This window comes from Gekko japonicus, unplaced genomic scaffold, assembly GCF_001447785.1.
Source record: "Gekko japonicus isolate JY-2015 unplaced genomic scaffold, Gekko_japonicus_V1.1 scaffold195, whole genome shotgun sequence".
NCBI lineage: Eukaryota > Metazoa > Chordata > Lepidosauria > Squamata > Gekkonidae > Gekko > Gekko japonicus.
The window spans coordinates 126521-141850 of record NW_015163099.1 but is presented as its reverse complement, the minus strand read 5'-3'; the positions used below and the strand labels follow the sequence as shown (position 1 = coordinate 141850).

The window sequence follows — 15330 nt, the reverse complement described above, 5'->3', positions numbered from 1 at the left end:
TCGCTCTTTCACTTTCTCTCTCTCACAGCTCTGCGGTCATCTCCGAAATCCTCCCCGGTGTTTTCCGTTTCCTTTCTTTTATCCCCCTCTCTTCTCGTTCAGCCCCTCCCTTCAGAGCCCACAGGTTCTTCCATCTGTCGCGCCCTGTGCTCCCCAATCCATCTCGGTTTCCCGTTCATGCCCCGCCCTCGTTCACATCCCCGTAGTGATGTGCCTGCAGGGGAGTGCTCATTTCCGCCCGGGACACCGAACCTATCACTCAGTGTCTCTTCCCTTCTAGAGGTCCCCGGTAAGGTAGGGGGTCTTCCATTCCCCCCTAGCTTTCACCCGTGCTCGCCCCTGTGTGCCCCAAGGATTGATGTCTGTACTGGACTGCTCCCTCCCTTCTGAATTCCCCCGGTGCCTCGACATGTGGCCATGCGCTTCTACAGGTTTGGGGCTGTGCGCCTCTACCGGCCCTCTGAACAGTGTTGTAGAGCTCGGCGCGGACTGCGCCAGTCCCGCCGCAGCGGAGCAAGGTGGGTTGGGTTTTGCTTCCAAGAAACTGTGCATCGGGGCTGCTGCACTTTGCCCACCTAAGTGTTAGAAGCACTTCATAAACCTTAGCTTGATGAATCGCACAACAGTCCTGTAAAGTAGGCCGCATTAATGGAAGAAGGTGATAGATTGATTGTGTCTGGCCTAAGTAAGTGAATTTGTGGTGGTGAAGAGATTTAAACTTGGGGGGGGGGGAGAAGCTTGGCTCTTGGTGCTAACTGCTGTGCCACTGAGCATAGATTGTCTCATCTGACAATTGAATAGCTTTAAGTTTTGTGGGCAGCATGTACTTTCTGGATATATGCATGGTGGTGCATTGAATGGCAGCTTCCCACTTCTTGTATACAAAATGCATGCATTGACTGCCTCTCATGGCAGTCTACATTAAGGGATCACACAACTTCCTGCAGAGAGGTGATGACCCGTGTAGGAAAATTTTCCTAGGGTGACTTTGGGCTAATCCCACACTCAGACCAAACTACCTCACAGGGTTGTTGTGAGGATGAAATGGAAGAGAGGAGAAATAAGTAAGCCACTTTCTTTTCCCACTGCTGTCAAGTCGTAGCCAACTTACGGTGACATGTACAATTGCTAGCATAGTTCCTCTTCAATAAGTTCCTCTTCAATAAGTAAAAATTAAAATCAGACACATTTATATCCATCATGCAACAGTATTCACTTGATTAGGAGACAGCATCAATAACATGTGGCCTTCTATTGTCTTAGTTAACATAGAAATTATAACTTCTCTAAGATAAATGCATAACAGTTACTGAAAGCTACATATGATTAGTTCATTTTATTACAGAAGACTTCAAAAAGTGATGAAATAGTGGGTGAATGTGAAAAATCTCTTTTGTTTCCACAGTACAAGAAAAAATCGTTTAGAAGCCAATAGTATAATTTCTTTCTTTCTTTCTTTCTTTCTTTCTTTCTTTCTTTCTTTCTTTCTTTCTTTCTTTCTTTCTTTCTTTTGCTTTGCTATACTTGTGATCATTGGCAGTTGTAATAAATTCTGCATTATAGCTTTAAATCAGCTCTTATCTTTATAAATATACCACTGAAAATAATTTCTTAAACCACTGGATTTGGCAAGGAAATTATATTGCATTATATTTTTGGTGGAAGTATAATGTATAAATGACAGTTTTGAAATTTCACTAGAAGCTGGGAGTTGAAAACATTTTTTTTCATAATTGGTGATTTCAGGAAGGCTATTTATAAATAACAGCTATAGGGTTTGAGGCAAGAATGTATTTGTATGCATAGTGTTTGTATGCAGCAATCCTAAACAGAGTTACACTTTCTCAGTGGGCTTAGAAGGATGTAACTGTTTAGGACTGAACTGATAGTATTTAAATAGCCCTATGCTGACCATCTAGTGGTATACTATTTTAAAATTTAAATTGGACATTTAATAATAGCACAACTAAGGAAAAAAGGCCATGATGATCATGTTGTAGCTTGGTTATAGAACCTCTTAGCAAAGCCATTTATTAAGGATATATTATGTTTATTAGCAATTTTGTTTGCATTATTGCATTTGTCCACAAAACTGCCACATGAGTTAGGTTATTAATGTTCTCATTTTATAGATAGGAGATAAAGTTTGAATTATACAGATATTCCCTGACAATCCCAAGTTTGTTCATTTGGCTGCAGTGGTTATTGGTGCTGGCATCTGCTTTCCACTGCTTGAGAAGGCAGGGAACTTTCCTGGGCAGGTACACTGTTCGTTTCAAACCAGGATATGACAGGAATAGGGATGTGTGGATCCCTTTGTATGCTGTCTGTGTCAGCCTTTGTGTTATGGCCATTTTTGTTCCTGGTCAACCCAATTAATTTGTTTCTTTTATGGTACCTTAATGGCACACGATGGAAGATCAGGGATCAGAAGAATATATGAAAATTACTGTACTGTAGTTATATGTCAAGCAGTGTAAGTATGTATAGTCCATGTTTTCACCTTTTGTGATGTCTCTAGAATAGGAGTAGTTTATTCTAAGCCCTGAGATAAATCATTTCTCTGGCAGACTGAAGAAGTCAGAAGTAAGTGGCTGATGCTAGCTTGACTTTGTACATCGCCTGTACATAGAGTGTTCCACCATCTAGCAGAGCCAGGAAAATATTAAGCTGAGTTGTTTATAGCCTCTAGGCATGCTATTGTAATATCAGCATGAGCAGTACTATTGCAGAACAATGTCTGTGACTGGTCTGCTTGTGAAGTTAAGAAGTCAGCATGTTCCACATAGTAGACTTGTATTTCTTTACCCCCAATGGATTAGCTTCACACACTGTTCAAGTTATTGCTCATGATACCTCAGTAGCCATACTATTGAACAGCTCACACTGTTATTTCTCATGATACCTCAGTAGCCATACTATTGAGCCCTATAGCTCAATAATGTCAACTCAGAGTTGCAGTTACTGTTCAGGGTCTTAGGCAATGGATGTTTGTTTTTTAACACCTGAGATCCTTTAACTGGAGATGCTGGGGCTTCTTGTTTTGGAAGTATCTGCTCATCCGCTGAACGGCACCGCTCCCCTTTCCTGCACCTCCACCCCACAGTGCTAAAATTCTAGCACTGATAATCTACTAAATGGACAGGGCACATCAACTACTGTATAATACTGATTAGGAGAGAAATGGCTGTTAGGACTGGCAAATATCTTCTGCTTCATCCACGGGACAAGAACAACCATGAAACCCCCATAGAAATTGCTTGTACTCTCTCTATCCCTCTCTTTCTCTCAAAGGTCTCTTTTATGTGCTGTAGCTTCCCAAGGCTGCTGTGGGTAAACAAGTAGAATAGCATTATGCTCCAGAATATTTTTAAGCGGGTACATACTTCATCCAGAATTATGATTCATTTAGAAAGCTGTAATGATTGATGTCCAGTTTCCAAACCATCATTTTGGAGACTGTAGCTATAGACAGCATCTTTATTGTCCCCAGAAGGAAGGTTTTTTTGTCACATAATGAAAATATATTTAGAGTTGCCTCTTGTGAAGAAATGAAGCATATTAATCAAATATTCAATAAAATGTTATCGGTGTTCCATGGGATACTTACTGCTGTTATCTTTTACCACAGTAACATCATTTCCCCATATGCAGTGTGACATTTCTGTGTCCCAGTGGTACCATAACCCTTTACATTCATTGCATGAACTCTGGAATACATATTATTATAACATAAAAGGCCACAATCCAAAAGAGCTAGACCATGCACAGTGGTGAATTATTTTGCAGTTGTTGCTCTAACTGTATAGACCTATTCCACTGTTTAGCTTACAAACCCATTCTCACAGCTGTGTTCTGTTCTCTCTCCCCGTCCACACTTGCCAAACTGTTAAATACTGGGTTCCATGGATGGTCTGACCCCAAGCATAGTTATCAGCTCTGCTTTATTGGTGATTTAGCAAGAACAAGACAAAGACAAAGTGCCAGGACAACAGGCCTGTTAAATAGCATGCAACTTCACCCACTTCCCAAACAACTACCAAGGACAGGCCATTATCAGAACCATTACTTCCCCATTGGCCACCTCCAGAGTCCTGGTGGGCTTTTGTTCTAGAGCTCCAAGCTTAGCTAGTCTCTAGTAGAAACAGTCCTGGAATGTCCCAGTCCCAATACATAAAACAAACAGTGCTTGACTGACAGGTGCAAGAACTCAAGCTGATCTGAAACTGACTGACCAATGGTGCAATCCTTTGCAAAGTTACTCCAGTCTAAGCCATACAAGCTTGCACAGTCAGGAGTCCTTCCAGTGAATGTCAGCTACCTGTGATTAATCAGGGGGAGGGACAATCACTCTGCAGATGGTCGCAACTACTTATTAGAAGTACTATGTATGTCATATGGTTAAACCATAGTATTGAAAGGGAATGTTGAACTGTGTCCAAGAGGAAAGAGGAAAAAAGAGAAGACAAATGGAAATATTTTTTAAAAGTAGAAGAAGAAAATGAGATTTAGTGAGCATAAAAGAAGAATAGAGGGAAATAGAGGTATTTGGATCTAAGAAGAAAGTTTTAAGGAACAAGATCATTCTGTAGAAGAAGCGGGAGGTAGCAGTCAAATCTGATACAGAGCAGCAAGTATCAGACCTACATCCTGTTCTCTTTAGCAACCTAGTTACCGGGACCAATGGTGAAGTCACCAGTGACATCAGGGTATCTTGAGCTTTGTAGCCCAATCTAATGTGACCAAGAGGCTCAAAACCACTCCCACAATTTAGATACAAGATCAGAGCTCAAACTATATTTTACAGGTTTGAAAACATCAATGTATATGTATATGTATATCTATAATTATGCTGATATTTTGTACACAAAGATACAGAAAGCCAAGAATCTCTGGTTAAAACTGAGACCTAAAAATCCATCCTAGTGTCTTGGATCGGGGGTTTCTTCCTCCCCAGGCACCCACTCCTCTTACTTCCATAGTTGCACTTCTTTCTGCACATGTGAAGTGACATTAACATTTTTTCACTGCCTTCACCCTACCTAAGATAAGCAAGGACCATAAAAGTCAAATAATTCATCCATTGTATGTTTAATAAGTGGACAAACATTACAGCTTTTATTACTTCATTAATAATTGCATACAATGACTACTGTAGGTTAAGTGTACATATGATGAACAACTAAGAGTTGAAAGAGTGCTTTGTAGTAAACACTAGGTTCATGAAGGCTCTATGTCCATAAAACATTTAATTAATGAAACTCAAATGTGAATAAAAACAATTTGTCCTGATTTACTCACTCCCTTCATTTGCAAGCAGCTGCTTAATGTTCTTCTTAAAAACACAGCTTGATTCCTTCAGCATTAACAAGCTATTATTGTGAGTTATGCCCTTCTTTCATTGCATAAATTCCCTCAAAGTGTATTTAGAGAAGTTTATAAAATGCAAGGTTAACGTTGTCCTATCATATGTTGCAAAGTTTTTAACAATGGCAGTTTTTGATGAAAGGCCATTATGCCTTGTTCTAATAAATTTGGTATCAGTTGCTTGTTTACCTTTTGTTGGTCTCCCCCCCCCATAAGAACTTGATCCCCAACTGAAGACGTTAATGAACAGTGTAAAGAGAGTTTAGTAAAGATAATTGATACTGGGGAAATGGTTTAGGTCTTTAACCTTGCACTCACTCATTCTTGATATTGCCCAAACTAATAGAACTGTAATGCTGGATAATCTTTGATGAGCTTAGCAAACTGTCAAGAGTGAAGAAAATCCTCCTTGTCGAATCGTCTTTCCGAGGCTAGTATTAACCACCCAGCCAGCTGTATGTTTACACAGATACATTGAATGTGTCACTTACATACTTTTATTTGATACTTGGCTTGCCCATTCTGCAGAGACATTTTACTTTTTCAGAAACAAAGTTTTGTATTATGTAAGCACCTCTGCACTCTAAACTGAGTTCAGTCCTGCTAATTCTGGAAGGGAGAAATTTTTGTGACCTCCCCAGTGCCATAAATTCTGAACATTTGTTTTATGGAACAGGATGCACATACCGCTGTGGTCCTTGGCACGGTGTCCATGGGTAATTTGGTGCTCACTTAGGTGTTTCCTGGTGCCTATGAGAGCCCTGATGTACTGCCTCATACAGTTGAATCCTCAGTTGTTAATAAATCAGTATGAGGAAGTCAAATTATTTGATGCACTGGTAGAAATGCCTGTGTTAATATTGTTTTAGGTTGATCGTCAATCCCAATTCATTCAAGGTTATCGGGTCATATATCGCCAGACATCAGGCCTGTCCTCTCCAACTGCATGGCAGACCCTGGAAGTCAAAGTTCCCACTGAGCGCAGTGCTGTCCTTGTGAACTTGAAAAAAGGAGTTACATATGAAATTAAAGTTCGGCCTTATTTCAATGAGTTCCAAGGAATGGACAGTGAAGCAAAATCTGCCCGAACCACTGAAGAAGGTAAGTCCAACTATATTTAGACATCGAGATAAGCTGCAAATAAACTCTCATTGGTTTTATTTTCAGCTGTGTTTGTGCTTGGCTCTGACACCTCCCACATCTCTCCTCTTATGCACAATTCAGTACAAAGCTTCCCAGTATGGTCAAGTTCCAATTCACCACATCATCTGAATGCAGGCACCTCAGTGAACTAGAGGTTGTTTACTGCACACAAACTGGGATTCTAAATTGGAATTAAACTAAAGTTAAATTCCTAGAGCAGAGTAAACAGACATACAGAACAACAAGATCTGGGAGTCATGCTGGGTGCTCAGGAAAAGCTTAGTGATACAAGAGACAGATTCCATGTTTGAGTTTTACTAGGAAGAACTGAAGATCAACAGCTGTTGTAACGTTACAGCTACATTTGGAATACTATGTACAGTTTAGTTTGCCTCATATCAAAAGGGATGTGATACAGCTAAGCAAGATTTGGAAGAGAAAAGACAAAGATGATCAAAGGTTTGGAGTACCTTACATTTAGAAAGGCTAAAGCTTTGGGGACATCTTAATTCAGGGAAAAGATGACTACCAGATGTAGGGGGACAGACCTAACAGGTTTATAAAATTATGAATGAAGAGAAGAAAATTAATAAAAGGAAATTTGTCTCATTTTACATTATGTTAGAAATCAGAATTACCATAATAATTGATAGGTGAAGGAAGAAGTAGGATAAACAGAAGAAAGTAATCAACTTGTATAATTCATTGTCCAAAGATGTAGTAATGACTGCAGCAGTTAAATGGAAACACCATACTCAGCAAAGGTGTTCTTCCAGACATTTGTTGGTGGGATATGACAATGAGGGAAGTCTGTTTTCTTTGTGTCCTTGTGAAACATCTTTCTGGTTCTTATGAGAAATGATGCTGGACTAGATGGACGATTAGTCTGATATAGCTATGCTGCACTTGGTTTCTGTATTCTGCACAAAAATGGTCAAATTAGACAAGATTTCACCTAACAATTAGACAACACATTCATCCGGCAGAGCAGAAACATTTGCTTATGCATCTTTTTGCTTATGTAGCTATTTAATCTGTTTTTCTTTATGTAAAATCAAGAGCTGCTAAATAAGAGAGGGAAGTAAAAAAGTACCTCTATTTTTCTGTTCTAATTATGTGAGGTTCTTAAGGAATGAGTGAAATTTTCACTGAAAACTACTCTCTCCCTGTAGAATCTGTCAGGTAACCTCCTATGATAAAGGCTACTTCTTGTAGAGTAACTTTAAAAACAGCAGCTATTTTTCCTGCCTACAGTTATGTTAAACTCACAACACATATGCCATTGTGTAGATTAATGTAACCTTCAGACACTCTGCATGTTGTTGTCTCCTTCAGCACAGCAAAAGACTACAACAAATTGTACTGTCAACAGTTAAATGTCAGGTGCTGTGTAAAAAAACAGCACCCCCCCCCTGTAAAGTATATATCTGCTTGAGTAGAAAACTATTTATAGGCTAGTTAGGTGGAAAAAATATTGCATTCACAAGGTGTCATTCTATGAACATTTTCTTCAGATATTGAATTATCTTTGTGATTATTATGGCTTTATTCATTTGTAGACATAATCCCAAATAGATTTTTGAATATTAACTTTTCAGAGAAAAACAGGACAATATTTTTAAAAGTATCATATTTTATGCATTGCTGCATGATTCTTTTTCTGGAAAAAATAATGTTTCTAATAGGAATAAAATCTTTTAGAAATAATTTGCAAGTATGATATGAATTTTGTACTTTTCAGTGTTAGAATATTTATTTCTAGTAAAGGGAAAAACTTAAAATAAGTATATAGTTTTTCAGTGAATTGAATTTTAGAAGAAATATTTCTTCTGAGGGCTAACCCTAAAAATCTATTTTACCACAAGTTTCTCTCCCCCGCCCCCCAAAGTCTAAACATTTGTCACAATTCAGCATCCATTCATCTCCTACATCTTTGGCCTTGTGAAAGTAACAAATTGAATTCTGTTTGGTTGTGTCTGGAAAAGATGAGCAGCGATTTGGGTGCTTTAATATCTGTGGGAAGTAGCTGAGCACTGGAATAATTGACCTGTCAAGAATCAGGCATGGTGTTCTCCACAAGTCAGCAGCAAGGGAAATGAGAAAATGGTTTTAAAATGTTATTTTTCAGTGTGGTCCATTTAATAACTGCAACACTGTCAGAGAAGTGGTTTAATTTATATTATGGTGTCAGCTTTTAAAGTAGTACTATTGAACATGAGCAGATAGAGTAGTTAAATTATATAGAACTATATATGCATATATATAGAATTATATATGCATATACATATAAAATGGCCATATTGTTTACAAAAAAACCCAAATTCTCAACTCCACATTACAGTATATGCAACAGTTCTCTTAAATACTGAACAATTACTTCCAATTTCTTGGAGAGGCCAACAGGAAGAATGCATGACTTTTTCCCAACTCCAAATGTCCCTCTAGTTGAAGATTCATTAATTTTTTGTATAGTTGCATGATGTTGCAAACCTAGCTGTATTTACTAGAAAGAAGAAGATGGATAGACAGATTCTATAATAATTGTGAATACGATGTTCTGGCTTTTTTAGCTTGATAAAACTTACATGCTAGAGCCTGGCCAGTTTGCAGAATTTCTGTTTCTTTCTGTTTCATTAGCCATAATTTAGAGATTCTTTTAGTTTGTACATGAATACCACTGCATTTTCCTTTTCTCTTAAAATTTCTCGCCAGTGTATGGAAACTATTGCTAATGGAACAAAGGCAAAAGTTGTGATGTTGCATAACAGTAGTCAAGCAGTTATCTGTGCTGTGAACTGTCTTCCTCTAGTGCCTTTGGAAAGTTTTTGTATATGCTTTTCACTATAAATTTTCAAAGTATATACAGCAGTACAAGAATACAAATTATAAAGCAAACACTAAAAGAAAACTCAATAAAATACACAAACAAACCAGCAGATCTAAAATCAAACACAGGTTTGACCCTTAAAAGCATGGCAGAACAAGAAAGTTTTTTAAATATATATATATTTATTGGTTTTTAAACATGAAAAAGGACATGATGACATATACACAGAGAGACATGTTCATCTTGAACTCTCCAACATATTCTAACAGAACATAACATGATAAATTCAACTTAATTTTGTTTTCTCAACCATATACCACAAATTTCTGAATCTTTCGAATAAATTCATTCAATTAGACTGACTTCCATATAGTTAATTTTGCAAATATATATATTTTCCATTTAAGATATGGCTATTACCTTCTATTACACTTAAACCATCTACTTATTATTTGACCTCAAAAAACCTTAAACAAAGAAATTTATTTTACCAAAAATGATACCTAACGTATCAAATCTCCTCATGAGTTTTAGTCATTCTTGCTTTCTACTCTTACTATTTACTTCTATTATAATTTTCTAAGTTCTGAAATGAAAACCAACACCAACACCAATTTGCCTGTATATAGTTTTTTCTAACAAAAACATTCAGTTAATCTAATTTTCAATTAATTAATGCTACAAATATTTATTTTCCTATAAATATTTATTTTCCTATAACGTATGGTAGTTAGATTTAACAAATAACCTTCTTTATGGCACTACCGAAAATTATACTTACTACTTTACCAAGAACGGCACCTATTCTTGTATAGCAATCACATAGCAGGTATCCTGTCACCTCATCTTTCATTATTTCTTATTTTGCAACCCGTCAACTGTTTAAACTAATATAACTAGTACATTTCTTAGCATCCAACTCAAATTTGCTTACGTTCAGTATTAAACAATATCCATATAAAAATTAAATAAGCCATCAAGTAACATTTGATATGTTTCCCAACTGTTCATCATTACTCACAGACATTAAGAAAAACGTTATCCAAAATTCCAACTTAAAATAAAGCTGCATCATAATTCCTTATTTCATTTCTTATTTTGCAGCCTAACATCTGTTTAAACTAATATAACTAGCATAATTATTTGAATCTAACTCAAATTTACTTACATTCAGTATTAAACAATATCCATATGGAAATTAAATAAACCAACAAATAACACTGATATGTTTCCCAACCATTCATCATTATTCACAGACATTAAGAAAAACATGATCCAAAGTTCAAATCGTATTGCATTATTCTTTTCTTTATTTTCTATAGCTTCTTTTTTGCCAGAACCATATTTAAGTGTCTTAGTTCTTTGTAAATATAAAGTTACTTTTTCAACTCTTGCCATTTTACTTCCAGCATGCTTCTAGAATATGTCTTTCCAATAGCTTTTTTCTTTTCTTAGCTCTGGTGTGTTTGATATTTTTCCTTGTATGTTTCCGCATTTTCCATTTAGCCAATTTGGTCAGCTTGTTACGTGGTGAGTTTTGGTAGCCTCCTTTTATTATTTCTAACTCTAAATTGTTCCTTGTTGGTTTCTTTGTACTGTCCACTTGATTTATTTGGTTCTCAAATCCTGTTGTAGGTAGAGTCACTATATCTTGTGGTACGTTTTCTTGATTACATTCTGTTTTTTTTATCAATACCTTGCTGAGGTAGCAAAAGCTCTTCCTCGTCCTTCCCATTTAAACAGGAACTCAGTGGTTTCTCCCTGAGATTCTCACACGTCGCATTAACTGCTTGTTTATTCTCCTCACATAAGAATTTTTTAAACTGTTCATAGGTGAGTTGCAAGATTTGTATATTTTCCCATTCATCCGTTTCCTCTATTTCAAATGCCATTTTTTAAAAAAAAAATTGCTATACACCCTGCTAGCAGCTTTTACACAGTTTTTTCTCCCCGCTTCTCTTCCCGGCTGCTCTTTCAATACTGGGAGTCATTCGAAGGAGGTTTTAAGTCATTATGTGTGTTGAACTGTTTTGAGCTGAGATCTGCATGTGACTACTAGTGGTGTTCTGTTATTGTCTCTTTTGGGCCTATCTTGCAACAGGTTTTCTCTGGCTTTGTTGAACCCCCCAGGGCTTAACAGAGATATCAGCTTCTTATCTCACTACACATGCTAAGTCACCTAGTTCTCGCTTATACCCAGAATTAAACTTTGTTGGTTTTAAAGGTGCCACTGGATGAACTTAGTTCTCACTTCTGTTGTTAACTCTTTTATTATCTGTATGCTAATTTGCTGCTATGCATAGATCTTTTCAAATGCATTATTCTGATCTTAGCTGTATTTATTGTTCAGTTATCTTGACTCTAACTAGCCCTTTCTGGCAACTAACCCCTATACTACTTATATGTAACATTTGAGGAAATATGTTTCAATGTATCTAAGAAGTGTGCATCTTCTTTTTTTTTTAATAATAATATTTTTATTGATTTTCCAAAAATAAACAAACAACCAAACAAATACAAACATATACACCCACCACCCACATCACCACCACCAACATACACCACTTCAAAAGCTGTTGATCCATAGTTTCCCATAACACCTCAATCATAGTTATGCTTAGTTCTAATCTTATATTCCTTATTTCTCTATATAACTCAAACTTCATTTGTTTGTTTCCAGCTAGCTTACTCTTGCTCTGCTAAACATTAAATGTTCCCATCTACTTATCATTGCTTAACCAGGAATTAATTTGCTGAAATTAATACACACAATTTACATTGTTAATACAAAACATAGTATGTTTGATCTCTTCCCATCCCTCTTAAATTAAATCTGTTGTACATATATACGAATCCAAAGTTGGCTCAAATTAACTATAAAATAATTATATTGTCTCTCTTTCTGTCTTCATAGGACACCTCTAAATGTAACGCTTCAGAAAGAATAGTATTGCAGTTCAATCTCTGCATGTAGGGCTTACTTCAGCCTCTATTACTCTTCTCATAGAAACTAACTCCTTTTCAGCTAAGTCTGCCCATCCTATCATAACCACCAATTTACTGCTAGCCACAGGTCTGTAAGAATCCTTTGCCTTCACCTTGTGTACCATTTCTTTTTTATTCTGATTCTGCCTTTTTTCTTTCAAATGTCTTGCAGTTTTATATTCTTTTAAGCTGATTTCCCAGTTCACTTCCCAGTATTGTTTTGTATCCAAATTCCGCCTTTTAATGTTGCAGTCTTTGACCTTCTTCGGTACCTTCATCAGATTTTTCCTCCACTTTATTTTCTCTTTTTTCTGTCTTTTCCTCCGGTGAAGTTTTAATAGTCTTTCCCCCCCGAGGTTTGATTTCAAAAGTGTCTTCTTCTTCGGACGATACACCATTAAATTCAAGTCTTTAGGCTCAGGTTCAATGAATAGACATAGAGTGGTAGGCAAATCACCTTCTTGTTTAATTTCTTGTGACTCCTCCTGCTCCTGTGTCTCCTTTAACTGTTCAAAAATGCAGTCTCCCTCCTCATATATGCCTCGTTTATCACCAAAAACCTTGTCCCAGACCTTTTCAAGCGATTTCTCTAGTTCTTCCTTCAGGGATTTTTTGAAATTCCTTCTTCATGATATGGGATCATGCGAGGGAAAAAAGAAAAAACGGAAAAAAAATACAGACGAGAAAAAAAAAGCTTTAAAAGTGGTTCGGTCGCCTCTGTGAGCACGTTTCCGCGCTCCTCCTCCTCGTCCTCTGCTTCAGGGCGGCCGGCAACACCCCCCGCGATTTGGAGTCAGCGGGGGGGGGGCCCGGCAAGCCCCCTACAACTTCCCCCCCTCCAGGAGTGGAAGCGGAGCCCTGCCGCCGAAACGGAAGAGCCCCAAAAGGACGTGGGGAGCCGGTCGGTTCGGAGCCCGTCCGAAACCCGACCGTGCCGAAGCGCCATAAAACCGCCGAGCTCAGAAGTGTGCATCTTCAAATGCTAAGTCTCTCAATTTTTGCTTATACCCCAAATTGAATTTTGTTGGTCTTGGAGGTGCCTCTGGACTCAAACTCAGTTCTCACAACTGTTGGTTAACTCTTGTATTTGTATGCTAATTTACTACTATTCACAGATCTCACCAACTGCTTTAATCCAATCACAGCTATAATTTCCCAGTTAATTATGCATCTTGACTGTAACTAGCTCTTCCTGGCAACTACCCCCATCACTACCTATATGTAATGGTTGAGCATGTCTTGTTTCACTGTATCCGAAGAAGTGTGCATGCATATGAGAGCTTATACCTTGAATAAAACTTTGTTGGTCTTAAAAGTGCCACTGAACTCAGACTTTGTTTTGGAGGTATGAATGTGTAATAAAGGTTTTTTCCCCCAATTTTTCAATCTCTTGTTTGATATAGCTCCAAGTGCCCCTCCACAGTCTGTTACAGTTTTGACAGTTGGGAATCACAACAGCACCAGTATCAGCATTTCCTGGGATCCTCCTCCTCCAGATCATCAAAATGGGATAATTCAAGAATACAAGGTAGGAATGAAATGCAGCATAAGAAAGAAGTATTTAAATTAAATAATGCTAGAGAGACATGTGGAGAACCACAGCCAATGAGCTTGTATGACAGAACAAGCATCCTCTGTTGTCTCCGACATATGTCTTAGCTCAAGATCATCCATTTTTGCTAGTTTTTACAATATGTAATAAACATCTATATACTAGCTAGTATAAGGTTATGAACATGGTATGCTCTTTTATTGGAGGAAAAAGAAACCTGCTTGCTATCATGGAAAAGTGTGAGACTTCTGATGATTCTCGGTTTCATTTTTGATGTTACAAATTCATTGTCATTGAAATCGTCCAAGTCACAGGAGGATTTTTAGCTTCCCTTTGAGCTGTATTTCTGTTCTAAAAAGAAGCAATTCCCTGTAGGCACACACAGGAGTTCATATTCATGCAGTGACGCTTTAAACTTTTTTTCCTAGCAGCTTCTCTTTTGCTGTGTTGCCACCTTCTTTTGAAATTCGTCCCAGTTTAAAGGGACCTTGTGATCACTCTCAGCCTTTGACATTTTTGTACCTGAAGCAAAAAGTTAAATGACACCATCAACCCTTATTACCCTGCCTAAGACTCAACCTCACTGTTTTTAACTATATACAGAAAGTGACAATAATAGAAGTAGAGAAATGGCATACACTTTATAATCTGTTGCCTGAAGCAGCTATGCAGTATTGCTTCATGGTAAAACTGGCCCTGCTTCAGTTGAGGGCAGGCAAACATATATTATAAAAACAAACTCTAAAGGCTCCACTGGGCATACAGAGAAATTTGAAAATGTCACAGGCTATGGCCAAAGTAGAACTCAACATCTTTGTCTCCAGTCATAAACTACACATTTAGAAATCCTCCTTACAGTGGTTATTGTAGCTTTCTAAAGGTTTCCTATTTCTACAGATTAGTATGTCACAAGTGGGAACCTAAAAGGACTTGGGAGAGCCATCTCATTTCCTCATCACCACTATTTCCTCTTTCTTGAAAGCCCCCATAGCCTCTCCCCTTTTCTTGCTTCCTTCTTTCCTTCTAGAGTCACGAATGTAGAGATCTCTTAGAATCACAATGCATTGCCCAACTACAGAGATCAGTTCACCTTTAGGTTGCCATCTTCAAGTTGGGAACTTCCTGGAGATTTGTGGGTGGAGCCTTGAGAGGGCACGGTTTGAGGAGGGAAGCTGCCTCGGCAGGGTATAATGCCATAGAATCCTCCCTCCAAAGTAGCCTTTTTCTCCAGGGGAACTGATCTCTGTCATGTGGAGAGCAGTTGTAATTCCAGGTGATCTCTGGCCCTCACCTGGAGATTGGCACCCCTTGTTCCCCTGGATGAAATTTCTGCTTTGGAGGGTGGTGTCTATTATAACCCTCTGAGGTCCTTCCCCTCCTCAACCACCCCTCCCCAGGCTCCACCCCCTTAATGTCTAGAAATTTCCTAACCTGGAGCTGGCAACCCTTTCTCCTT

The 15330-nt window shown here is 37.9% G+C and overlaps 1 protein-coding gene across 1 annotated transcript in view; it reads left to right on the top strand.

The window, feature by feature from the left end:
* ROBO2 (roundabout guidance receptor 2) overlaps positions 1 to 15330 on the top strand; it is a 714921-nt gene that overhangs the window by 595923 nt on the left and 103668 nt on the right. Inside the window, exons 15-16 of the mRNA XM_015406679.1 lie at positions 6237 to 6468; positions 13726 to 13850. Coding sequence (XP_015262165.1) covers positions 6237 to 6468; positions 13726 to 13850 — 357 coding nt within the window. The remainder of the gene's footprint in view (positions 1 to 6236; positions 6469 to 13725; positions 13851 to 15330) is intronic.